Genomic DNA, 27595 nt, shown 5'->3' on the forward strand with positions numbered 1-27595 from the left:
CACATCTCAAGATGGTTAAACCTTGGATATTGTTTCATCTTCTAATTCCTTGGGCAATATTTGAGAGATGACTTGCTGTTTTTCTTGCACATAATTATTTCTGGGTGGTGTATCTCTTGTCATCGATTAGGCTTAATACCACATGAGATCACTAGTCTTTGAGCATGTACTTGTTAATTGTTTGTTAGACTAACACTATTTTGATAAAGCAAACTTTCAATTCAGTAGCAGTCATCTCTTAATTGCCACAAGGCACTTGATTGTCGTTTTGTTTGAATCCTTCAATTGTCTGACTGCACGACTGGATTAGGCGGGGCTTTCTTCAAGAGAAAAGGGGGATTGGCGCTGTTCTTTTTTAGGGGGCTGCCGGGCAGGGAGTCACCATTGGCGGTCAGTCCGTGTCGCCAGCCGGCCTCGATCGGCACCAGCAACGGCCTGATAAGTTGATTCAACTACGCTGGTGATAATCGTCCTATTGAAAGTGAAGATCATTAAAAAAGACTAAATGGTCACTTATCTCTTGGTCATCATGCATGACCACTGACGGAGATATTTCCAGATTCCTGTTAGGGGAGTTACATGTTCGTGTATAATACAGTCACCATGAAAAAAAGGCCATTACCATGGAAGGAGGTGTTTTTAGCGACACACGGCAACACAAATCAAACAATTCAAGAAATCCTTCACTGTCTGTACACACCCACCCACCTCTCCCCGTAACCTTTGACCTGACTAGGACCCCACATGACTGGAGCCAGGAGAGGCTGGACTTTTCAAAGGGTGTATTATGCGAGGCTTTTGAACAACAGAGGGGGATCCTATCTTCCTATTCGGTTGTAATCTGTTGCTTCTAAATTGAAATGTCTCTTATGCGATTTGGGAGAACAAGCTAATGATTGGCGGTGTTCTTCATGCCCATGTTTAGCTGAGCAGTTTCTATTCAAGATCTCTTTAGTTTCCTATTGTGGAACATCTTGTCGCCGCCGCTGGTTTTTTCACTTTGAGTGATTCTTAAATTGCTCTTGGTTAAGGCATTTTAAGTGTTATTCAAAGTTGCCACACATGACTGGTATGGCGCAAGATGGATAGGTACGGGGAGAGAGGAAAAGGGATCAAGATTTTTCATGATTAATTAAATTGTTTTATTGGTCACGAAACAACGAAGTTAGTTATATATCTGAGAGCGGTGTGCATTGATTGTGGCGGCACGTCACGCGTTACGACAGTGGAGGTTGGGCGTCAAAGCATGCGGTGAAAAACTTCGCTCGCGGCGTTTCCAGAGTTCGTCTCTTTTTTCTTTTTTTCTAACCTGGACCCAAGCTCAGCATGCTCCCGTGATGAACCGTGTTGAACACGGCATAGAGTTTAGATGCTTCCAGTCAGCGGCACTGTGCTATCCGTGGGAGGACAGCCCCACGCTCAGACTACCCGACATTGTACGTGAGTGTGTATAGAAGGAGACAGAAATGACACGCTTTGACTGCTCGCGTGATTAATGACATTATTCATTGCTATGCTTGGTATACACTCAGCAGTCACAGCCGCGCTACCACATTTTCCGACTTAGGAACGGGCGAGACTAGTAATCATCGCCTGCTCGATGTACCGTACAGTTTTACCTTCGGAGTCAACCGTGCCAGGACCAACCTTTTAAATACACAGTGTATCGTCAGTGGATGATAACCACACAATCATCAAATCTCTTCACAACAGGTATACCAGAGGGACTCGTTCATCGCGTGTGATCTACCGTCAGTCGTTATGTGCGCCTACCTTAGATGAAGGAGATGAGTTTTAAACACCAGATATCATGTTTTCGTTCTTCACCACGACTGTTTCATAGCGACACCAGTGCAACTTTTTCCTTTGTCGGTATTAAGTTTAGGAGAGCGATCTGTAGTAGGTCGTTCATCGTTTATCCAACTGTTTGGGCGGCCACGACGACGTGACCCCTCGCCCAGTGTTTTAAACAAAAAATTCAGTCGGGTTCTCCGCACGCTAAAAATACAGGGACAGGTGTGCCCCTCATAGACGCGTCATGAGACCTGCGGTTGTAACTGCGAGGAAGGTTAGCTCCTCTTGCCTCCTTCTTCTTCTCTGTCTTCTGTCCTTCATTATTAGAGCATCTCCTCTTGATAGACGCATCCCGGATGTGGGGAGAAGACACCGCCAGTCTAAGGAGAGGAAAACATCTGGAAAGGGGCTCCTCGTTGCGGCTCAGTATCCCGGTCAGGAACCGGCGGAGATAGCGCGGTTGTTAGACGCGTTTGGGTTGAAGACTGTACCGAGACCTAATCGCACAGCAATTGCAGCCCCACCAGCGTTTATGCTAAATCTTTACCATCAACTCGAGTCAACCGGTAGTTCTTCATCTTTACGGCAACCAGCTGCCTCACCTAGAGCCAATACTGTCAGATCCTTCAACGAAAAAGGTGAGTCTAACCCCATTTTCGGGTTCTCTTTTGGGCAATTTTTCTCCTACCAATAAACAGCCCACCGCAGAGGAACATGGGCGACGAGTGAATAGTTCGTACCGCGTGTTTTGTTGATATAAAATAAACACATTTTTGGGTTAATTTGTTATGCCCAGATTTTGAAACAACGTGTTAAAGAGTGACTCGGAAACTGCTTTCTCACATCTCATTTCAAAAAAGTAAATTTAATCCTAATTCTGTAACGAATCCCTTGGTGGATTATTGTAAAATAGTCCTTTCTCCCGGATACTCATCAATTATGTTCAACTCACAAGCCCCCAAAAAACTTCTTTTCTTTGCCGAGATCCGCTCTACAATTTACTCATCTTCCCACAGGACTAGGGCTTAAGTCCTGTTCCTTAATTCCTTCTCACTGTTCAAGCTAACCACTCTGGGGCTTGTTAAGTAAAAGCGGTGTATTCAAGCATGTTTGTTTTCTCTTGTTGCCGACTTGTGTACAACACACAACTTCTAGTAAAGTTTACAAGCTTTAAAGAAAGCTGAAGACGACTCAAGACCTCTTGAGCCCATGAAGTGGTTCTCGAGTTATGTTTTGTAGACTTACTCTGAGTCTAAACATACTGGTTAAGCCTTTAACTGTTTCAATATTGGGCAATCTTAAATACTTTGTAATCGAAATAAAACATGAAGTGTGGTCAATTCAAGATCTGAAAATATGTTCAGGGGAAGAAAACTAGTTTGAAAATAATAACAAACTGTCGAGGAGTGGATCTGAACCGACCCCGAAATAAGTAACGTTTTCTACGGTTTGACTAGATCATGTTTTAATTAGAGATGACATTACAAACAGGTTTTTTTTTCTCTTCTTTTTCAGGAGCATATGTATAATGTGGAAGTTCTAATAAGTTAAATATTTATTAGATTTTTTTCTCAAGGTCCTTGACTGTTGTTAATTCTCTTCAAAAAGACGATTTGGGGTTTTCAAGATGAATATTGAGATGGTGATTTAAATACATTTCGCCAAATCCCTTGTAAGATTAAGCTTAAAAGTTTAATGTGATCATCTGAGTCGCTGAACAAGTTGTTATTGAGCGTGTCATGACGTCACTTTTGACCGAATTTTACAAGACCCCTGGGGATTAGAGACCATGATCTGTCAGATCGGTCACGTGATATTCACCATCATTCAAGGTTTTTGTTTTCAACACGATGATTGCAAGGATGCGAAGAGCGAAGCGGGCTTTGCGCATGAAAAATGGTGCCCCCAGTTTGATCTTTACATCCATTCAAAACAATATGGTGACCAAGTCGACACTGAATGGGGGAAAGCAAATAGTCTGGAACCTTTCTGCTGAGTGATCGATAGTGTTTGTAATTAGTTATTGTCACACAGGGAACACGACGGAAATTGATTCAAAATTGCATTCTAAGCAAGGCAATATGCCCAATCCTATTAAGATAAACATCACATTACGCTGTATACATTTCCTTCAATAAGGCCCTATAGTCTGGGTTTTTTGTTTAGAGTGATTCCAAGAGAAAAACATCAACATGACAGCGACAAAACTTGTTTTTAAATAACTTAAAATTGCTGAAAACGAAACAAATTTGCGTGACGTATGTTAAATTGACCATCCATCACTTCTTGTCAATTGTACATTTCGTCTGTCTGTGTTGAACCCTTACGACTCTTAGTGGCAAGTTGAAACCCATACTTTATAATGTTAAACGTTTAAACACGCTTTTGGTATTCAACAACCCCCGTGAACTGCTCAAGAATTTTGCATGAAGTATTCTATGTATTTCAGTACTCGGTAAAATATAGAAATATCAAAAATATTCAAAATGTTGAATATTCGATGAGATAACATATTATGACAAGTTGATGTAAAAAGAGACTGCGTATCGTATTGTTCAATTCATTTTTAAATACCTCCAAAGATGTATGTATTTCTATCAGTCAATTCATACGGTTGACTATAGAGTAGGATCAAGAAACAACAAAACAATAACTAACAGAAATAGAATAAATTTGCATTCATTTGCTGTCGATTCCAACAGAAGAGGTCTCGAAATCAAGCATCTGAAAGCACACAACTTGTGCAACAAGGGTGTTTTTTCCTTCCATTATTATCTCGCAACTTCGACAACCAATTGAGCTCAAATTTTCACAGGTTTGTTATTTGATGCATATGTTGAGATACATCAAGTGAGAAGACTGGTCTTTGACAAATACCAATAGTGTCCACTGCCTTTACAACACTTGAAGTTTGAGATCACTCTGTCATTGTCGTAACGAGAAAATAGTCATCATAAACGCCAATGCATGTTTTCACTGTCTTCAAGAACGTTATGATTAAACTCATTTCTGGAAAGCTTTATCATTTCAAGCACAACATTTTTCAAGGGAAGTTTTCCACCACTACCATGTAAAAGGTATGTGTAAATCTGGAACGTTTATATTGTCATTTATATTGCCGATTGGCACACCCTTTAAGATCAACAATACCAAAAATATATTTCTGGGAAACTGCCATCACAAAGAGGCCTGAGTTGCTTTAAAAATTGCGGGGGAAAAATTCACTAACCACGTGTTTGCCAGCTGCAATTCGTCGTCATAGCAACTCAAAAGAAACATTGAAAACATGTTCACCCCCACAGAATCAACATCACCACTTATTTGTGTATACACATCCCAAAGAATAGAATTAGAAAATAAAGCAAAATTATTTGCCCGTCAAAAAAACCTACTGTCAACTTTGGTAGTGAGAAGATAAATATGACATGATTGCGGTATGCCCTACTGTTTATTTCGAGTTAGAAGTTGAATGTTGGAGGAGCACTGGTCGGGATATGTATAGACCTTACCAGGAGCAGGTGACCGGTTGGTTCGTGATGGGACAATAGCAACCAGGTTGGGCCTTTGGGTTCTCCCAAGTCATCGATTCCTGACGGCTTGACATTGTACAAAATACAAAGTATTTACTTTTTCTCAACCCATCTGTGACATGAACAATAGATTATTCGCTAACTTTACAATGCGTTCTGTGGGCTGGGTATAACCTCGACTTAGCTGAATAAACCCAACCAGTGACAATGAACTTCAAATTCTTACTTGTAAAAGTGGCTGCCTGTGTTTAGGTTAGCGACTTTACAAGTCCACTGGGATCGTGTCATTTTGTCAAGGACAGTTGGTTTTCAAAATAAATATACAAGCCAGACGTTGGATAAATCCTAGGGTGTCAAACTTCCTGCGGTCTGCGTCTATAACCAACTACCTTCCCAGTTTGGGTTCACATTTCACTTTCATTATCAAAGCTACAAGAGATTGACATTCAGTGGTGCATAATTAATTAGACAAAAGAAGTTTAATTTGATTATATGTTGTCGTACAGACGACAACGGGCTCAATTTTAATGATGCCACCACGAAATTTCAGTGCACCCTCAAAGCATGACTGATAATCATGTGTATTTTTAAATGTTCCAAGCTCCCCGAAAAAAGACGAGCTATAAATAATGTCGTTTGCAACATTGGAGATCTTCAAATGAAATATTTTGTGCATTTTGATGGCCCTATTTATTCCATGGGTTGATATTTGAAGGTGGTCTTTTAATCATATCAAGCAATAAATGTTGGTTTGCTGATCAATGCATATATTTATATATATTTCCATTTGTTATATATAACACACAAATGGAAGTATTACTGATTTAGGAATGAAAACAGGGTAATCAATCAGTCACATAAACATCAACATAAGCTGTTGTTGTCATTACTCCTTATGAATATCACAGCTGCGAGCTGGGTAATGACCGAAATGATATTTTGCAAAAGTATTTTCAAGAACTGTGTGAGTTTATAGTGGGACCTATTCTCATACAATGATGGTAATTGCTGTCTACCTACGATAGCACGCAACTTGTCATGTGGAAAGTTATCTCACTCTTGTCTATTTTTAACTCCTGGTTTTGTCTGCTGTTACCTGCAACGACCTTCAGAATATCACCAAATTGCAACAACATAACATGTTCATCTTTGGTGGTATAAACGGACATGATTGAAAAGATAAACACATGTTACTCAAACGGTTCAATTTAAATGATCCGTTTACAAATTGAAGAACTTCATTCCCTTTTCGAAATCAATTTCAATCATTATTGCATTGACCTTTATATTGCAATAATCGGTACGCGCACTTTGGGAGTTGAATGAGTTGCATGCTGGTCTAGCTAGCGATCAAGTTTGATCTCTATCTAGACCAGCATGCACCTCATTCAACAGATAGCGCTTGCGCAATGGGTATTTGCGAAAAGGGTCTATGTCAATGACGTAAAGAAATTGTTGTTCTAAAGGCAGACGCAAGGACTTTCCAGCATATAAAAACTTATATATACATAGATAAAAATAAGTTGCTTTGTTTTCTCAGAAACTGATGCAATTATTCTTCATTTGAATAGTCTTTCTGACTAAACAAACTTTCCAGTCAACGTGTGTCATTGTGGTTTTACACACTTCTTTTATAAACTGCGCGTAGCGGTTAGCTGGTTTGTTATTTTTTAACATGTTGTGAACACTCATCTAAGACAATTTATTATTTGTTTAATTCCGTCATCCTGTTGAACAAGGTTGAGGACTTTCTATACTGAAATATATCAAGAGGCTGATTAGTTGGCGAGCAAGTTTATGATGAACATTTGAATACTTACTATATCTGAATCCCCTTCGCTATGTCTTATAATACATCCTTAAACAACTACTTGAGCGAATTGTTGTTAACGGGAATGTTATTGACACTTGTTTATAATGTGATTGTTTATCATTTTAATGGTAATTTTGTTAATTTGACGCGTCTCATTTTTTAATTTTTTAAAACATAGGCCTAAACCTCACGGTTTATGAAAACTTTCTACATCTCTCCATAAAGAAAGTCCCCAATATTTGACGTCATTTGTGAGAGATTTCTAAACTCTATGTACACCATGTTGCAATGCAACAAGGCGGTTTTACAAAATGGAGCTTATACAAATGACACAAGTAGTGACGTAACGGGGGGTTTCGCGAACCTTTCTGAAAAGCACATCTCAAATCAGAAGAAGGGTTTAAGAACAAAATGTTTGGTCACAGATAATAATATACTTGAGTTCTCATCCTGGAGAGGAACCACTATATATCCACGGTATATCCACGCTATATCTTATGGTATATCTTGTTGATTTGACATTGTCTTTCCAGGAGGTGATGGTCCTACGACTGTTCCCATTTATCGTGTCTATTTAATGACGCAGTGTGACACCTTGCTGTAATCGCATCTCACGCTGTGTAAGGGATTATGTCCATGTCATTGTCAGAGATAAATGACATGTCCACGCCATTGTCGGATATAAATGACATTTCTTGTCTTCAAGTTGTACACGTCACTGTTCGTTCTCACCTTTGTTCAGAACTCACAATCAGAAACTTCTACTTCTTCTATTTGTTCAAGAAACTGTCAAGGAAAGAATAGTATAACACGTTGTTATGTTACGTTGTCATGTTAGGTATCTGTCCAGTCACAGCTGGACCATTTATCTTAATTAACTGTTTTTCAAATTCCCTTTATTTGCTTTCTTTCCTTTTTTTTCATTTCCTTTTTCTCTTCCCTGAGGCTTCATTCTTATGTGACAGTAATCTCAAACGTAGACATGTAACGCAGACACCTCAAGGCCTCCGTTTCGTCGCCTCCATTTTAAAATAGTTATACTTTATAAGTCGCTGTATGAATCTCTTTCTGGTGTAAATATTACTTCCCATGAAAAGGCCGGTTATCAAACAATTCAGAACCCCATTTTGCCAAATTCTGATTTAAAGATCGCAATCGTTTTTGTCTTGAAAACGTCGAGTGTTCATAAAGGAGCAATACATGCAGAATTGGACCATCTCCTTAGGCTATGATAGGGACTCGTAGACCTGCTTTCTCAGTCGCAAAAGGAGTCTATTCCCGACAGACCATACTACACTGCACACTGACTGGTAGAACCATGGTAGAAGCTTTCAATCTTACATCCACCCCAACAGCAAAGAGTAAATCTGTATCTTGAAGGATAACCGCATTATTCCTACATTCTAGTTCTCCAAATAGAACACTTGTTATTGTTTTCTTTCAAAGTTCACATCCAACCCCCCCCCCCCCCCCCCTGTAACCCGAAGGCACCGATATACAACAGTTGTCGTTCACCTGAGCTTCTGTCAACGAGCGTAGAGGGATGATCCGTGCATTACACAAGGAAGGGTTTGGCCTTAGTGGCCCCAGGTGTACTCTCGGCTGCCTTTCCTCAAAGTCCAACAAGCACACTGCGTTGCACAAGAAATGGAACATGTGTGTTTATGAATGGAGAGATGGAATTTGGGAGCATGTGGCTAACGGGAACGTTCTCTATTTTATCCAATGTGGGTTCTTTTAGAGTAGTGGGACAGTCGGTTTCAATTTTATTATAATGTATCTGCACCTAAAACACGAGTTTCCGCTGTAGGGTTTTGTGTGTGTTTAGTGATGTTATAAAAAATATTATAGTATTTTGTTATTGATGAAGATCGTTGTTTAACATGTTAAATTTGCATATATCATTTTCATTTTGGTGTTCTACCCATATACACCGATGTGTGCTTGCACTGTATATTCAGTACTTCTCGAGATCTGTGAAAGAAATTACAAAGTACTTGGGTGGGATTTGAACACCAACCTCATTTCTAGAGCAGTGTCCTACCAACTTGACCACCGAGATTATCCCGTAGCTAGTAGTTGTTGTTGTTGTTGTTGTTGTTGTTATTGATGTTGAAGTAGTTGTTGCTACGAAAGCCCACAACCTTCCTTATAGCTCTTGTGTATTGATTGACATTTAACTCTGATATATTTCTTCTAGGTTACTGTATTTGCCCTTGCCACGAAGAGGGTGAAATGGGGGGGGGGGGTCCAAACCGTATTACTCACACACAAAATTGTGGTGTTTTCAAAAACGCATGATTTCAAACTTGCTGGCGAAGCCTAGGCAGGAATTCAAAGCTGAATCCATGGCTTCGAAAATGCTTTGTTTGTTTTGGTCGGGGGAAGAGCCAAGTGCCCCCGGGCAGTAGCGACTCAGGTTGATTGGCGGAGGGGTAACATTGGGTGCTAGTACTGCCCTCGTCTCTCTGTACTGGTTAGCAAGGACACCCAGTTCATTTACCCTTATTATAATTACTGGTAATAACTCTGATACAAAAAATTCCTTTGACAAAATAATTTTAACTTAAAGTTATTTGCGAAAGGCTGTTGATTTTTCTACCAAAATCATTTTTTTTTTTGAAAGGGTTATAAACCATAAAAAGGTGTGAAGAGTTTCTTAGTGTCATTCTAAAAACGCTCCCTGTATGTGTCTGAAATGCATCAACAAACAGTAAAATGTATTGTGCGGTTATTTCAGCCCGAAGGCAAGTTGCGCGTGGTGCCGAATAAGGACGCATAGCGTCCGTAGAGCCGACCTAGAACGTGGAGTTACTACGTCGAATGTTTTATAATGATCTGTGAACTTGTGATGGTCTTTGTAGACGTAGATTCTTAACCCTCCTCGGACCCCCCTCTCCCTCCTTTTTATTATTTTTTTTAGGGGGGAGGGGGCTGGAAGGGGGGGGTTCTTCGTGTTTTTCCACATTTTGGGATTCCTCTATAGAACTTATAACTCGTCATAGTTATTATCGACACAACGTGTCATCCAGCCATACGGTTACAGCGCTGTGGTGTGCCATCTTATGCGGATCCACTGCTTTTCAAGCTTAAGGGCTTTTTTACACGAGGCAACTTTTACAGGCAACCAAGCAGCGCATTCTACGAGACCACTTTGGTAGCACATACAATTTGTCAAACAATGTCTTACGATTACCAAGAAAATAACGTGAACATTCAAATAAGACTGCCTCCTTCATGTAGATTACCTGGAACTGGTTATCTATGGCTCGTGTGACATGGCCCTAAGAGTTTTATTGAGACAATTTGCCCTGGTTTTGATGTCCTCCTATACCATTCATAAACCCTGTCGTACACTGTCTTAGTTTTCAAGTAAAAATATAATTCCCTCCTAAAAAGTGACATTCCAGAACATAATCTTTACAATGTTATTACTCTCCTGCAGAAACATTGACAACATACATTAATCCTAACCCTTACAACGGAAATCTGTATATGTAGGCAGTCAATTTGTATCCAGGCTCGCAATGACTTGAAAGCTGCCAATCAGCTCCTAGTTTGTTGGTTTAATCCACCTGTGTTTGTTGTCTCGAGTAACTGAGGCGTGAATATGACAAAATTTGTTGCCTCACGAAAGTAAGAATGACAACAGTAATTGATGGTAAAGTTCTACCTGGGGCAGGTTTAGTAAAGCCAGTATTTATGACATAAACATTTTGGCAGTTTCCAAACAAGCGGCTATGGCTTGCCTAGGGCTGTGGCAGAGGCTGTGGCTAGACCACTACATTAATGCGTTAAAGTTACCTGTAAAAATGTCCCTGTGTGGCAAGGCCTTTAACCGCGCATCACATACAACATTTTGTTTCATAAAATATAACAGCAGTTAATTTATATTGCTTGATAAGACTTCGTGTATTTACATGGGAAGTTTTATGAAATGCACTTTTTTGAAAATGGTTTCCGGGCTGAGCGGCTTATGAGTATTACTTCAGCAGCCAAAGGCAACCGTCAATCGCGTTTCACTCCCCGCCTATGAAGTCGACTGACTCGTTGGTTCACCCGTAAAAACAGCAAAATGTGTGAAATACAACATTTTTTAAAATCTGGTATAGTACTCGGGTAAAATTCACCAAACGTCATAAAATGTGTCTAGACTTGAAATTGAACAAACAGAAAGGCTCTTGAATGTATTTCTGATAAATAAATTATCTGTTTCAGGGAGGTGTTATCTGTTGGAAGCCTGTTAGGGTGGACAGGAACAAGGTGGGTGGATGCGGGGGCGGGGGTGGGGGTCAAGAGAAACCACTGTTAACAAAAGCTGCAGGGTTTAGAGGACTCTGAGCCCGAGAGCTAAGAAGGTGGGGGACAAAGAATAAATTCATCGCCACTTTATTATTATTTAATAAAAAATATGTTTATAGCGACCTAGCACTGGCTGGTAGTACAGACAAAGAAGCAGTAAAACGTACATCAAGATCAAACAAGTATTAACACTTCTAACGAAGGACTAAACTGTTGGGGTACTATCCGGATGGCACTGTCTTTTGTCAAGTCCCCTGGATCTGTGCCATATCAATATGCATATTGCATAGTGGTTATAATCTACACAAACATGGACCAGACTAGTTGCCCTCTCAGCCTCGCTTCGGTTACACTTATTTAAATGGGAGAAGCACATGATGTGTGGCTCTATTTCTGTATCAGATTTGTGTTCTTTCTGTGACTCCTCTAATCCATGTTTTATGTCCTCTTCGCAACAGGAACTATTTCATCTCGGAACAAATACCTCTTTGACACAAGGAGTGTTCTGGACCGGGAGACGGTGCTAGCAGCCGAGCTACACCTCTACAAACAGAAACCCAGATACCCCGACGGACACACCGACGATATCCCACAACAAGTGACGTGTGAGATCTACAAACTCAGCAAGCACGGCCACCCGACGATGACCAGGACATTGGTGGACCGTAAAATGGTCAACTCGTCCTACTCAGGATGGGTACAATTCAGTGTCACAAGTGCCTTTGAGAATGGTGATGTAGAGGCTCAGCATATCCTCTCAGATAAACTCTTCGAGATTCGCATCAAGAGCGAACCAGAACTTCCTAAAGGAACCATAGCGTTTGCCAAGAGGCCACGCCCCAAGCACAAGGACCACAGGCCGTTGCTCGTCTTGTTCCTAGACGACAAAAACGTTTTAGCGAGTGATATAACGCTACCGGGAACATCGGTCCCAACGGCGGGTAGCCAACTACTCTCAGGGATGGATAAAAAAGTGCCCAGTAATGGCGGCAAGGAGGGCGGGCTTACACTTGGGAAGAGCCCTCAAGCGACTGGTGCAGAACACTCGAATCGGCGACGTAAGAGGAGGGCCTCCTCACGGATGACAAACAGAGGAAGGACTAAATGCCAACTCTATGATTATTATGTAGATTTTCATAATATCGGCTGGAGCGATTGGGTAATAGCGCCAAATGGTAAGTTCAGTGACGTCTATAAAATTTGTGAATCTTAGTTTCATCTTGATTCTCTCAGATGAAGATTTATTGAAAGAACCAAAAGTGAATATTATTTTATTTAAGGCTGTGAGTTCTCAAACATTTTAGCAATAAGATCACATTGTAAGTTGTTCAACTCGCCATTGCCGCTCGGATACCGTGAGTTATACTGCAGTAACCCTTTTTTAAATCCCTTTTTGCCCTTTTCACACGACAGTAATTTAGCAGAGTTTCCTTGCTTAATTTTAGCATGGTTGTGCAAACAATACTTCATATAAGGAATACACGTCTAGTCACAAACTTTCATCAAGCAAATTGTCACTTTTAGCAGCTTGTGTAACCTTGGGTCTAGTTCATAAAAATAGTCCTAACTTAGGACTAGTCCTGGGAGTTATTAAACACCTTACTCGAGATATTCGACTAGTCTTTACTCTTTGTGAAATCCACCCTGGTCTACAGTTAGCAGTTGGTTTACCTAGCATTCAATATGGTTACGTCTGAAGGTAGAAAATGAGAGAATAGTTGGAAACACTTAAAACGGGTGCTTGTACAAGCGCCTGGGGCGCTCAGCATTATCCATGTGGTTTGGGGTTTGCATGCCGAAAAAATAACAATTTAGTAGTAAAGTAAAGTGGTGGATTAGGCGTTGTAGTCCGCACCGAATAGCCTTCCCGATATTGTGTGACATCCATCCAGGACAAAAGCGAATGCCAAGATTTACTGTTGGTTTATTCAAAGCGAAAGCCGCGTAGCCTCAGGGGGAAAAGTGTCTATGCCGATACCTGAACAGTTCCCATAAAAAAAGTGGAATCTTTTCTGCGGCATGGTATGTCGAGATCATACACCTATTGGATAGGTATTTTGCTTCAAAAACTCAACCTGACAACATGAGTAATTAACCGTTGCCAAAAAACCAGGATAGATGCTGTGGTGTCGACACTCAATTTATCATTATTTTGGGGGCCTTTTTCCCCCTGGGCCGTAAAACTGGTTGATATTAGCTTCGCTTGTACTTTCTATTGTGTTTATGAGTCTAGTTGTAGGTGTTAAAGGGTTCAGCCCCTAGTTTAGGTATCAACTAGGGTCATTAGCATTTAGCTTCAAGCACTGTGAATTACCAACTGGTGTACTCATGCAATATAGATAGAGTTGTGACAGTGAAGGATTGGTGTAGATTTTGCTGCAAGATGGTATTCTAAAAATGATGGGCGGAGCAGGAATAACAAAGACTCAAATGCCATTGGGCTTCCAGAGAGGATAATAACTTGCTTAAAGGTCATGCCAATCAAGTCAAGTTTACCAATTCAATGATCTGATGGGACATTGTTATACATAGTTGCTGTATAAGTTCAAAACTGCTGAGCTAATGGGAATAATATTTGTTTCTAACAAAAGAGTGAAAAGTTACCAACAACTTTCAATAGTATGTTTGGTACTGATGTTTATACTTTTGTAAAGCTGTGTGTTGTTGTGAGGCTAGAGATAGATAACTTTGTCTGATAGTTCTTCTGTTTCATTGCATGTGGGTTGTATGAGAAACTGATATATCACTTGACCATAACCTCCGCGTATCCATCTTACGAAAAGGTTTCTGGTTTGTTGACCCGTCTGATAACTTGGTTAGATCCTCATCTATAATCGAAACAGTTTTAATACCAATTATATTTGTTATGGTTAAACGGTAACCAGATTTGGTAATACTGGCAGACCACAAACACATCATTGATGTAATTATTGTTAACTGTTGGCTATTCAATATGTATTCAAACTGATCTGGTATAGGAGATCGTTGATTTATATATTGAGAGTTCAATTTCTTGAACTGTTTGCTACGCGGTGTTTCTACTAATGTCTCTTCTTGACTGTGATTGAAGACAACCACTTGATCAAACAGTTAGCTATGAGTGTCAATCATCGTCACAATGGGTACACCTGTCACTGTGTGGAATAAGAAATGAGCTCGTCACCAAGGGGCTCAATGACCCGACCTGACCCCCTCCTCCTCCTGCATGCAACCATAACATCGATTAACAGTCTTCGGTATCTGTACGTAAACTGGTATCGATACTGGGAGAACCGCTGGTATCGCGAAACACGGTTCCACGGCCACTCGATACTGTAAGGAGGTCAATATTCGATATTCAGGCCCCATGGGACACAACACCCTATTTCGAACCGGGAGTTTTTAGAGTGTATACTGGTTAAAACTTTCGCTGGTAGAGACTTTATCTGACATTGTCCTTTTGGGGAATGGGTTACTGTCAGGGCTGCATACTTCACGAAGGAAACGAAGGCGAATTGCAGCTATGGCCCTGGTCAATGCCTTGTGGAAATGATCTAGTAGAACAATTTCCTCATAATATTAAAGTGCCCTTTACCCACGAGAACATGACTTTGTGCCCTTGCCATTTCAGAAACGAAGCATACAGGGCAGTACTGTAGGCACAGCCGTACCCGTTCGCAGCCATGGTGGCCCAGCCGAAATTGTGGGAGATCACTCGATTCCCCAAACTGGCACCGTTCTGCTGTGATTGTTCACAATGCCATTGACAGGATAGGCCAACACTGGTTCTAAAAAGAACCACAGTAGCTGTTGTGAAAACGCTGTTTTACACAACTTGGCTTTTCACTTTTTGCCGCCGAAGGATTTGTCGTTGGTACGCATCGTTGGGCCGTCGAGGCCAATGACTCGATACCCGCTTGTTTAGAAAGCAATGTCACCTCGCTGTCTGCATGAACGCATCTCGCTTTATAGTGACGGGTGCAGTAAATGGCATTTATATGATCATAAATTACTATTAGGGGTATAATAGAAACTTTATCAACAGCCCCTGAAAAATGCCGGCCTTTTGTTACCTTTAGAACTCATCTTTCCTGCGCACCGATGTAAATGACCAAAAGGTGATTTTGAAAAAAGGAGACAGACACAAATCTGCCTCATACAGACGTACTAAACCCTACATATGCAAACCAGAACAGTTTGGTAAAATCATATTTGACAATATTTTTATTTTCTTTCACAAAATCTTATGATCGAACACGCTACCAACTCCGAAGTCATTAGTTAGGGTAAGCCAGTGGCGTATCTATGGCTTTTTCAGTGTGTGTGGTGTACGGTAAAAGACGCACCTTTTGGACATGCCATTAGAATCGGCGATTTCAAGACACACGAACATGACTTCAATGTTGTCATAGGTATTTCATGTATACAACATTGGTTTACATTGACATTAAGTATTGGTATAGGTATTTCATGTATACAACATTGGTTTACATTGACATTAAGTATTGGTATAGCTGACAAAATAGTTGCAGGCAGTGTTTATGTTTTGTGTGCTCAACATATACACGTGAAATAACAAACCTGTGAACATGTTGGCGCAATTTCTTGTGTAAATAGTGAATAATCATGCACAATTTTCAGCTTGCAAACACACGAACCAAAATCAGCCGCTTTATGGTTTTAGATACAGTTTTCTCGAATATGAGTTCATTTCAGATGGATATAATTCACACATGAACTTCATAATCAGTAAACTTTACGATTAAGATTAAACAATGTTATCTTTTACAAATTCTGTGTAATGCCTTTAAGATCATCGATGTTGCATTTTGTTCGCTTAAACTGGGTCAGAATTCTCTGCCCTAAAATGATAAATAAGAAACTGAGATGTGAATGAATGTTCTTTTTGAAGACTGCGGCCTGGAGTTGGTTGCCTATAAATAGCCTCGTGTGACATGGCTTTAGAGAGTGACCAAGTCTTATAGGTATATGCCAGGTACATTTATTGCTGAACCCCTGGCAATGATACGAGAGGATTTAATTTGTTTATCACTTTTACGCACTTTTTGCTTGGAGTAGAACTTGTTTGGGGCCTTTTAGCTCTATTTAAAGCGAACAGTTGCAGTGACGTTGACTTGAGTAAAATGTGAGTTTTGATGCAAATCGTATTGATGTGTTGGTGAACACCACAAACACGCAATGTATACACCCAGGGGCTATGATTTAGTCGGGGCGGCCTCCCTTACACGCAGTTTATTTAGTACCGACCGCTATGGATATTGGATAACTCTGTGTGTGGTTTTACATGATGATGCGATTTGGGTTTAAAGGGCAAGTATTCGTTGGTCAACACTCTTATAAATATAAACATAATAATGTTAGCATTTATAAAGCGTTCTTAGACAGAAAATGTACCACAACACTTTATACAGCAACATTTACTGCCAACAAAAACCTTTGGATGGAAGCCATCAGTAGCTTTCGGTATAGTATAAAACAATATGAGAAATATTTACATTCCAAATAATGTGGGTTATGTTAAAAGACACAAGTTTTTGTGTACCAAAATTTGAATCTGTGAAAAGTCTGTCAGATTGTGTTTTCCTATTATGGATTATTTTCCCGCCTGGCGTTATTCGCTCGATTTTTGGCGATGTTTCTAAAACGCGACAACCTTCTGAAATGAAGTTTTCACGTATTATAAACTCAAACGGGTTTTTATTTTTCAGTAATTGTAAAGAGATATTTATAAATGGCCCGTCGACTGAGTGAAGTTTAGAGATCTGTGACGCCATATGCCCCATTGTATATTTTATTGGCCTATGGAGAGATGTATCATCATCGCGATCCAAACTGGCATTTTTCTAATCTGAAATTTAAACGAGTTCATTTTGTGACATAATGTTGTCATGAGTGTACGATTAAACTCAAACACTTTGGACGGTATTTCTGCCTTATGGTGTTTTTTCCAGTCTAATAATCTTGTATGCCGACTTTATTTAGGATCCAAGGAGGCCGAGATATAACTGTTTGGGACCTCGAAGCCTTTGGGTACGGACACGGTAAATGTGGGGCTCACTTCTTTATGTCCCTCGCCTGTGGGACTTCGAACTTGAGTGACCTGGTAACACTACATGCATGTCCGTGTTTGTAAGGCCACAGTCAAGGACTGTACCTCCAAAATAATATAATCATAAATCAATTAAGTAAATACATATTAAATAAATATTGTTGCCTTCACCTCTACACCTCAATGATTAGAATAAGGTGAGTGCAGTGTCCAATTACACAAAGCTGTAAAGTAGCGAACAGTGCTAAGCAAAGTTTCTTATACTAAGCAAGAAGTAGCAGGGAACACGTGGTAAACGATTATACATTTCATGGGATTTTGGCTGACATGTTTCTGCTATATAAACAAGCTTTATCCGTGCTAAAACTATCGCTTAATATAATAGCTTCGTTAAACTTGGCCCTGCCCATGGTACCAGTTTCAGAGTTGATTAAGCACAAACATGAACTAAGCACAAAACTATAGCGCTTTCCATAATAAGGTTACGAGCCACTCTACCGTACCCCTTCGTCTGCGTCTATTTTCGGCATATTAACTGTAATATTCAGGCAAACTTTTCTGCTTAAACAGCTCCATGATGGGCCCTGTTTTTAAAGAATCCGCCAACTGCCGCCCGGGCCCAGTTTCATAATTTACTTGTTTATATTCGTGACCAGTGACATATACTCAATTTGTGCTTAGCAGAAGATATTTGTCAAGCAGTATGATTTGCAGATTTTAGTCCAACTGTAAATAACTCTGTTTCATCAACCCATGCGACTTCACTATTCCAGATAAGCTATCATTTGTAATTCTAAAATATTAATTTTTCAGACGATATGTTTCTCCGAATAATTAGTTCCGTGAAAGCAGAGTCACCTACATAAAGTAATGTTTGTGATTAGAAAACATTGCCATCCATGAATTACTTAAGCAATTGCCAGACATAATTACCGAAACTAATTTTTATACTTTTTCTGAACAGTCCACAAACCTTTAAAAAAAAACTAAAAGCCATAATTTAGATTAATTTTTAAAATTTAGTTCAACGTCAAACAGTCGGAATACCATGCTCATTAAAGTTAATTACTACTGTCGTTGTCAACTTGAAAATTGCTGCAATAAAAGTAAAATTGCCAATGTGAAGTGGGTAAAAAACAAAATTAATTGCAAGCTTGTCGTATAAGAGTTTGAATTGAAGTAGCTTTAAATAAATAAGTTATTATTAGTACTGACTTCTGGATTAGGGTGATACATGTGGGAAAACAAACCAAGCATTTCTGCCAAATGCTATTAGTATCTCAAGCAAACTGACGCCAGTGGCAACCATTTAAAATCATCCTGACATAGATGCGTCAATAAAAAAAATTGCCATTACCATAAAAACTTGAGCTGAGCAGATGCCTTAAGAATATTACGCGATAGCTTTCCATTAACACTGCGGCCAGGATACGCGTTTGTTTGCAACCGATATATTGAAAGTATTTCATTGAGATTTGGTTGAAACTAATGCTTTTGTAAAATTTACATTTGCTAGCCTTAAATGGTTTCTTGCTTAAAGCTGCGGACAATATAATTATCGAGTAGGTCACCCAGCAGTGTCCACACCTTATGACCCAACATATTAATAAAATAAACAATATGTGAAAGCTTCAGCTCAATCGGTCATCAGCAGAGTCACGTGGAAATAGTTATTTTAAACGTTATATCCGCTCCCGCTGTTTTCAAATATCTTCGGGGGTTTTAATCACAAGTTCAAATCAAAGTGTTTTAATTATTTCTCAAAAAGAATAGCGCTCCATGCAAACATATTTCCAGGGACGTTTTCTAGCATTACCACCTATCTATCATGTAAATATATTTTAACTCTTGCCAATATTGTGCACTCCTTAGCAATTTTGCTTAGCAAAACAAACCCACACCAGTCCTTCATCCGATGTGACAACCTCGTTTCGTCATGAATATTATGTTGACAAAAATAGAACAACAGTAGGCTTTAAAAAGCTGAATTGTATCAAGGTTGCAAATCATAACCGGTGGCACAGAACCTGTAAAGGTACTACTCAAATGGTGGCGACCTTTGACCTTTAGGATGACCCTTAGATGAACTTACCACCGGAAGTTATTTGTGTACGCTTTGTATGGTTGTTTGCACAACGTTGAAACACTTTCCTTTATAAAGTTACACAATTGCTAACTGACACAAACTTTGACTGAAAAGTTGTAGTCATCGTGTTTACATGATTACCGTATCAATCATCTCTATTTAGGAATATATTTATTTAGATTTTTGATTTCTTTTTATATAAATGAGAATTCAAGTTGTATAAAAGAGTAAAATGGTTATATGGGATTGTATATCAAGCTTCATTTAATATTAGATAGGTCATACATTATTCTTGTTTCCAAATTAGATTAAAGTGACCCGCGTAGCAATAGTGTTTAGCTAAATACTTTTAATGGATTTTTAAAAGGCGGTCCAAATATCAGAAAGCTGTTGTACTTATAGCAGAATACGTTGCTTGATAACTTGCTATGCCAAGAGAAAGAAACTATAGGCAAAGAACCAGTCGAGCAAGTATAGTGTACAGTGTATGACACCGTTGTCTAGTAACCCATGTTCAGCCATAATTTGTATCCTCCTCATTTTGTGCTTTAAAATATATGGAGCGACACAAAGTCCCGTAATTATGGTCGCTTGCGGTTAACCCCTTCGTTGCTTTGTAATAGGTATGCACTTTGTTGTATAGGTCAATGCCTACCAAGCTGGGTGCAACATAGCCACCAAGTCTGGCATACTAGAAAACTTACAATTTTAATGTTTGCACTAATTTCCACTTTCCTTGTTATATTTCACATTCATTTTGTTTATGCAGGAAGTCATAATATAATATTTCATCGCTCCTCCCTTTTGTCAACCCGTTTCATGGTTTTAAAAGAATGGGCGAACTCTTGCGATGTCGCCAGGCGTAATTTTACGGCCAGCCTTTTTCCACTGACTCGCTGGTCCATGCTTTTCATAATTGTTTTTAACCTGGCGTTACATATTTTTTATTTTAAGTCAATTTGGAATCGCCGCGGCAGATGAAAAGACTTAATTGGTCTAGCTTTACTTGTACGATGAATAGTAGCTACAGTCTGGTGCCCTCAATGAACCTTTTTTTATCAGAAGAAGAAAGTGTGAAAGTGAACGTTTCATTTGAATATTTTTTTAAACTTTACAGATTTGGAAAGTTTCAGCCCAGATAGCGAAATGGCAAGAGAATGGAAAAAAGAACATTGGTCCAGTACTTTTTATATTGCCAATTCGTTGCACAATTTAAAATTTGACAATAACAAAAAAAAAACGGTCTTAAAAAATGCGATTTCGGATCATCGAATTACATGTTTTTTTCGATTATGTATCAAGCAAGCCTCTCATGCCTCGCAAACCAGAGTCAATCCTCTCAGCAGACTCTCGATTTCTTAAGATTGTTCATGATTTCAGGATTTACGACACTATCTCCTTGAGCCTTCAAAATGTCTTGAAATAAATGAAGCAGCCACTTAAAGGGGAAAGAGGCTAATCCTCATTGTTGACTTATAAATAGTTTATATTTCTGGTGATGCACAACAGGGTCTGTGAACCTCTTGAAATGTAACATTTGGGAGGCTCCGAGACTTAAATATGGAGGAAACTAAAACCCAATTTCATTGAGCCGCTTTAGCACGAAAAGTAGCTAAGCATTACAACATTACGCTTACCAGAATAAGGTTACCACCCAAACTACCATGACACAAGTGCATCTTGTGACTGGTATCCTGCTCACTTCTGCTCAGAAGAAAATTGTTGAGCACTATTTTCTGCGTAAGCAGCTTTATGAAATTACACAGTTTTTTAACAAGAATTTTCCACATTTTGGTAAATCTCATCCGTGTCTCACGTATCTGAACACAAAACTTCGTTTCAACCCAAAACATACATGACTTTAACGTGTGATTGAAACCAAATCGTTGACAAGATTTGCACAGTCTCATATCTTGTAACCCGTATAGGTCAGTCACCGTTCTTGTTACATATTCATTACATCGTGTATTATTGGGCGATAAATCCAAAGATAACATCCAGACCCACAACCCAAGTTTAGAGCTCCCCATGATTTAGTTTCAACCAGGTAGACCCTCGTTTCTCTGTTTTCATTGGAGTATAACTACAACAGTGTCACTTCCTTTTTGCAACACCTGTTGGGGAATTTGCCTATTAGGCCGCATTAACCCCAAGTCGCGAAGCCATCTGGGATGAAATTAATAATAATCTTTCCAAAATATTTGTCCAAATTTTTGGAATTTGTTGAGAGAATGCTGCGGTTTGGGTATCGATAGGGCGAGCATAACACTTGCTTGTTTTTTCTTTTATAATGTAGGCCTAAAGTGAGGCTACGTCCTGAACATTGCTAGTAATTTTAAATTAAAAAAAAACTCGTCGGTTTATAGGTGGGCTGGGGAGTCAAATTAGGGTCAATAAATGTGGAGTTATTGTGTAAAATTGACCACAAGCAAGGGTCATTACGTGTGTTTCGATGAGGAGAAGGGCTATTGTAGCCAGGCACTCCGTGCATGACGTCACGGCGTTGTAAAAACTTGTAGCAAACGGGGCCGAAATGCGAATATCATATTTATTGATATTTATTAATATTTTTTTATTTTGGACCAAAAATTACTCTTGCATACTTTACACTTTCGCATTTTGATACACGCCAATCTTGATTTATCTGAAATGACCCGACTGTGTGGTCAAGATTTAACTGTGATATTCGAGAATGTTCACTGCGTTGCCAAACACCAGTCGATATTAAAAACTGAATTAAGTAGAGTTTAAGTTGAAGTAATATTGATCTTGTTTGGTAAGAAAAACTACAAACATGTTGAGCTCCATACTTGGTCACGGTCATAGAGTTACCTAGGGTAATCCTTAATCTTCAAAAAACGACCGTGAACTTTCCAATCGAATGTCATGGCAGGTAGAACATCAAGAAATATTAATGTCGTTATTTTAGGGGTTAGATCACTTTTCAAAATTGCGATTCCGGAAAATGACACCTTCAGAACTGGAACACATCAGCCTCGGAGGATGATGTTGACACTTAAGCCCACCTGTGCGGCACCTGAGGCCCACTTAGTGTACCGTCGCTAGCCTCAGCAGGACCCACTACCCGTCTGGCCAGGACCCCGCTGAACATCTCTCACGGACTCGGATTTCTCCACACCGTCCAAACTTACCCCAGTCGAACTGGGGTCGAGAGACTTCCAAAAAGAAAAATGACAGCACCGTGCATTGACACGGCGTCCCGCGAGCACCCACTCTGATCAAACTTCCACAACTTTTTTTTAATGTTGTAAAAACTTACTTCCGTGTTTGAAATTGGGTGCCTGGGGGTGACTGATGGCTCTGTGGATTTTAAAACGTGTCGTGTAGAACGGAGCGTGCCATCCCGGTCTCTGCACCACGCAGAGGGCCGTTAACTCGGTGCAGTAGCCCCCGAGGGGTCGGGGACGCCGCCCGCCCGCACAAGGGTACATCTTGGGGTATGTAAGCCCGGCTGGAGACACAAACCGTTAACCGATCCGACATCATGTGGATGTGGAGTTAGCGAGACAGGTGTCGGGGAGGCACCGCAGGAGTAAAATCATGAAGCTTTTTTCGGTCGGGGTGCTGGAACTCAAAACAACTCGGCCAGTGGACCACACAGTCACAGGAACGATTATGACACCACCTCGTTCCTTTATTTCCCCCGAAGATGTTTGAATATTGCTGTATGTGTAACACAAACTTGGCATGCTTATAGGGATGGAAAAAAAGCACAATGTAGTTGATTTTTCAGGCATTGTCAAGTTTATTGTTACACTATCCTTACACAACCTGCAGATATTTGCTTAAACTTGGCTACGGCTCGCGTTACGCCATAGCACTGTCAGCAGATGCTTTAAGTATTTAAGGACAAACAGAGAAACCCACGCCGGTGTTTTGTGGGCAAGAGGTGTATTTAGGTTTATTCCACAAAGTATTTCTTGATAGGGTGAGGCTTTCTTTTTGAAAGTTACAAATAATTTGACTAAACCGATTGCATATGCAGCCGTCTTGCCCGTGATCTGTTTTGCACGACACTATGAAGCTATTGCGTTGACAGATTTGACCTAAACAGTTGAGCAGAGACAAAAATGAAGAAGTTGTCAAAATATGTTATATCCCATCACTCTTTACTTGGGGAAAACGATCAGTTGAGGCATCACTTTATCACAAGACCCAAATATTATTAAAAACGATAATAAACAGTATAATTTGTTATTTTAAGCCTTACAATAATAAATAACCAACGGGACATTTATAAATCGCATTTTACGAAAGAATAAAGAGCGATGGAAAAGGAAAGAAAAGAAAGGGGTCGTGAGAGGCATAGCGGAGATTCCCAGATTACATGCCATCGGAGACAATGGGTCAATTTAGGTCAAATTAATCAATCCTCGAATGACTGATCAAGCCATTTCTACAAAGTGTAATGACACGGGGGAGTTATATTCATTGATGTCCTAAACTGCGCCAGATACAGTGAATGAGGACAACACATGTTCTTAACACTGTGCTGTTGTGGCACACATATCTCATGTTTTATTTTATTTTGTTTATTTCAGGATATTGGGCCAATTTCTGTGAGGGGAACTGTCCCTTCCCCCTGGACCCCAACTTCAACGCCACCAACCACGCCACTGTCCAGGCGATTCTTCACATGCAGACGGGGTCATCCCGGAACAATCGACGGCTGCCCAATCCGTGCTGCGTTCCGGCAACACTGGAGAGCATCCACGTGTTGTATCTGGACGATTTGAACAACGTGGTCCTCAAGGAATTCAACGGAATGATCGCCACAAGCTGCGGGTGTCATTGATCGTCTAGAGGCGGGAACATTATTAAAAGACTCAAGAGGAATTTACGTGCACACAATTAAACCAGAAATGCTTAAATCATCAGGAGCTTAAAGGGTCACGGTCAACCGAACTACCCGTAATAGGATATACGTATACCCCGATTGGAAGCCTCATCTCCCAATCGGTAGACCCTTGAGGATAACCATACCACTTATTCTACTAAATATAAGGGTATCATCTGGAATGTTGCTCTTTACAGACATGTCATGTTCCAGACTGGATGGAACGAGGCTTCAGGTCATTAACCCCACCTCCCGCCAAGCGCCGCCCCGCCCACCACCCTATCGGATTTGTGGTTTTGAGTACTGTAAGTTCATTTGAACAACTGAGCACAAAGCACTACCAACCATGGCTATTAACAATATTTATGGAAAACTGAGATGTTGAAAATCAAAGAGGATTGAGTGCTGGGGACAAAGACTCGTGACCGAACAGTTACAAAATAACTGTCAGTTCGAAGGTCTACAAAATAGTAACTGAAGATGTTTCGCCCATTCGGGAAACCATAGAGAAAAGGACCCACTATGGGTTAACTTCACTGAGACTTGAAGAAAGTCTGTATTGAAAGTAGACTATATCTAAAAGTGTTTGATAAAGTTGATTGTACTTTTAACGCAGGCCGTTTACCGGTTCCTAAACAAAGCTCAGTCTTCTTATTTGAGCGGGACCCGCTTTCACCAAACCCACAGCTGACGGTAAACACATCCACTCCTGCCCCCGAAGCATCTTCTACAAATTGCTTTGCAATTGGCGATGTCTGTCAGGTAACATCATGACAAAGCACTTAGTGGGAATATCTTGCGCGTTTAGAGGGTAAGGGAGAGGCTGGTAGAGCGAGAGAGGACGGTGTTCAGTTATTGTTACTTTGGGGCAACCTTGCCCGGGGCAGTATCTGGCGCAGTGCAGGTGATGACGACCTGTCTTCCTTTTTTTTAGGACACGGTGTTTTTAGAAAGCATTTCACTGCATACCTTTCTCTAGCCCTCGACGCCGAACATGTCAACATTCTGCATCTAAAACACCAAACCGTAAACTAAAACACATAGCCTAGACTTAGACTTGTGCCAATTCTTGAATACGCTTCCGAAGTGTGTATAAATAAACTCGATTCCTGGTGACAAAGTTAGTTCGCTATTAGACACTGAACATTCATATAGGAGTGTACAGCGAATGTCCACTTTGCTATTCCGACATTGGGCATTCACGTCTGGGTTTGTTGTGCAGTCAATATTTCAATAGATATTTTCAACGCTCTTTTTAGAGCAATATTAATGTTTCTTTTTCGTTATTGGACATTCACGTACGGTTGGTATACAGGTGAATGTATCCCATTTGGAGATTTGACACTGTTGTACAAACATGTGAATGTCCACTGCCAATACCAAACTTACTTTACTGTCAACGTTTCCTGTGACATTTTTACCTTAATTATAGAAACAAAAACGCGATTTCCTTTGAGTGTTATATCCGAAGGGAACTATCCTCAACGCTAGACGTAAACACGAATCTTAACTAGTATTACGGGTGTATGATGTACATACTTTTAAAACGTGTAATTATTTCGAGTGTTTAGTGTACATACATCATCAACTCTTATTTTGTTGTCCTAAATTAGGGCAAGCACAGCATTGTTTACATCTTTGTGTATGTTTGTTTGTTTGTTTGTGTTTTGGAACGTTTGTTTGTCTGTTTGTTCGTTCATTGTCAATCAATCTTAAGTTGACAACCAAGTGTATGCATTGCTGTTTTAAATTTTGCTGCTTTCCTTTTTCCTTTTATCTTTTCTCCTGTTGTACTTTTTTTTGTATTTAACTTGTAAAAATAAATATTTGTTTGTTTTTAATCACCGTATTTTTAGTGTCTCGAAAGTTATGCGTCTAAAGAGATATCGGTACATGTAGAAATTGTATTTGTTTTAGCGGTACGGTGAACATAATTTATTACAGGTGTGCCATTTTGTTCGTCTTGTATTTAAAGGGTATGAATACATTTGGTTGTTGGAACCGTTCGATTCTAAATAAAGACATACAATAATAGTAACTTGTGAAAACTTCACTTCAAAATGTCAAAGTTTTTTGCGATATCACCGGAAATCCAGAGCGGTTTAGTCCACGCAGGAAAATTAATCCTGGATTTGTATTCACGTTTCTGACAGTAACGTTTCTCAAATTCAAATTTTAGAGATAACAACGAATATCTTTTTCCGAACCACAATCCTTCGAAGAGAAATAATTTTCAGCATGCTTTACAGTATCGAAAGCTGTCGTAGGCCTGGTTCTAACCGAGAAGGTTTTATTACTAAACGTATACATTCCCTTAAAATCAACAATGGCCATTCCGAAACCTCGGCTTCGGCTCAAAATTCGGCTCAGGCTAGCTTGACGGAGTGACGGAGCCTGAAGCCGAATCCAAAGCCGAAGCCGTGGTTTGGAAAGGACCATAGCCACATCGTGGATGGGAAAGCAAAATAGTCTGGCACCTTGGTTTATCGAGAATCAGTATTCTTTATTGTTAGTGCACAAACGAGCATGCAAAACCTTGTTATGCATAGTAAGTACATAATCAATGTATCCGATGGTTTGAATGACATACCTTATGTGGTAATCGAGGTTGACAAATTGTCATATCTTACGTTTTCCCTTGTTTTTAATTCGTTCGCATATTTACTATGATAGACTGGGGGACATTACTTACTTATGTTGTGATGATTGCGTAATTGTATATCTTTTGTTTTTATAAATGATGCCATAGCTTTTGTATCTATTTAAACTTGTATATATTATATTATAGCTATCACTGAATTTTTCTTTCACAAAGAGTGTATACAATAACTATCAAGAAGAAGGGAATAACAGTTTTCAATTAATTTCGAAGCGTAACCTTGAAATCGACGTAGTCAATTTCCTACTTATTATAGTTCCTTACTTAATGGACAATTTATAAAAGTATTATGAACGATTGTAAATTCAGTTTAATAGTCGCAAGGGATCTTATTTATTGGAAATATAGTGCATGTAATAAAAGTGCGTCAATTAACGAAAGTATACAGTCGATCAAATTGTTTTCCCTAACAGTAGCACTGTCTGTCTTTCTGTCTGTCTGTCTGTCTGTCTGTCTGGCTTCTAGTGGTATGTCAAGCCCCCCCCCCCCCCCCTTGACGGTTTT

The 27595-nt window shown here is 39.8% G+C and overlaps 1 protein-coding gene across 1 annotated transcript; it reads left to right on the top strand.

Moving 5' to 3' along the window:
• The first annotated feature begins 1244 nt into the window (after nucleotides 1-1244).
• LOC139941161 (bone morphogenetic protein 2-A-like) lies at nucleotides 1245-27409 on the top strand. Its single transcript, XM_071937621.1, has 3 exons — nucleotides 1245-2432; nucleotides 11898-12614; nucleotides 24137-27409. Exons 1-3 carry the CDS (start codon nucleotides 2039-2041, stop codon nucleotides 24388-24390), a joined length of 1365 nt encoding a protein of 454 aa, XP_071793722.1. The 5' UTR covers nucleotides 1245-2038; the 3' UTR covers nucleotides 24391-27409.
• The last annotated feature ends 186 nt before the right edge of the window (nucleotides 27410-27595 follow it).

The sequence above is a fragment of the Asterias amurensis genome, chromosome 8 (genome assembly GCF_032118995.1).
Source record: "Asterias amurensis chromosome 8, ASM3211899v1".
Lineage (NCBI taxonomy): Eukaryota > Metazoa > Echinodermata > Asteroidea > Forcipulatida > Asteriidae > Asterias > Asterias amurensis.

Bases quoted from the DNA above. Each gene is read 5' to 3' on its own strand.
- LOC139941161 (XM_071937621.1), top strand. From the start codon at position 2,039: ATGAGACCTGCGGTTGTAACTGCGAGGAAGGTTAGCTCCTCTTGCCTC. The intron at 2,433-11,897 runs GTGAGTCTAACC...TCTTCGCAACAG, and splicing joins CAGATCCTTCAACGAAAAAG to GAACTATTTCATCTCGGAAC. The intron at 12,615-24,136 runs GTAAGTTCAGTG...TGTTTATTTCAG, and splicing joins TTGGGTAATAGCGCCAAATG to GATATTGGGCCAATTTCTGT.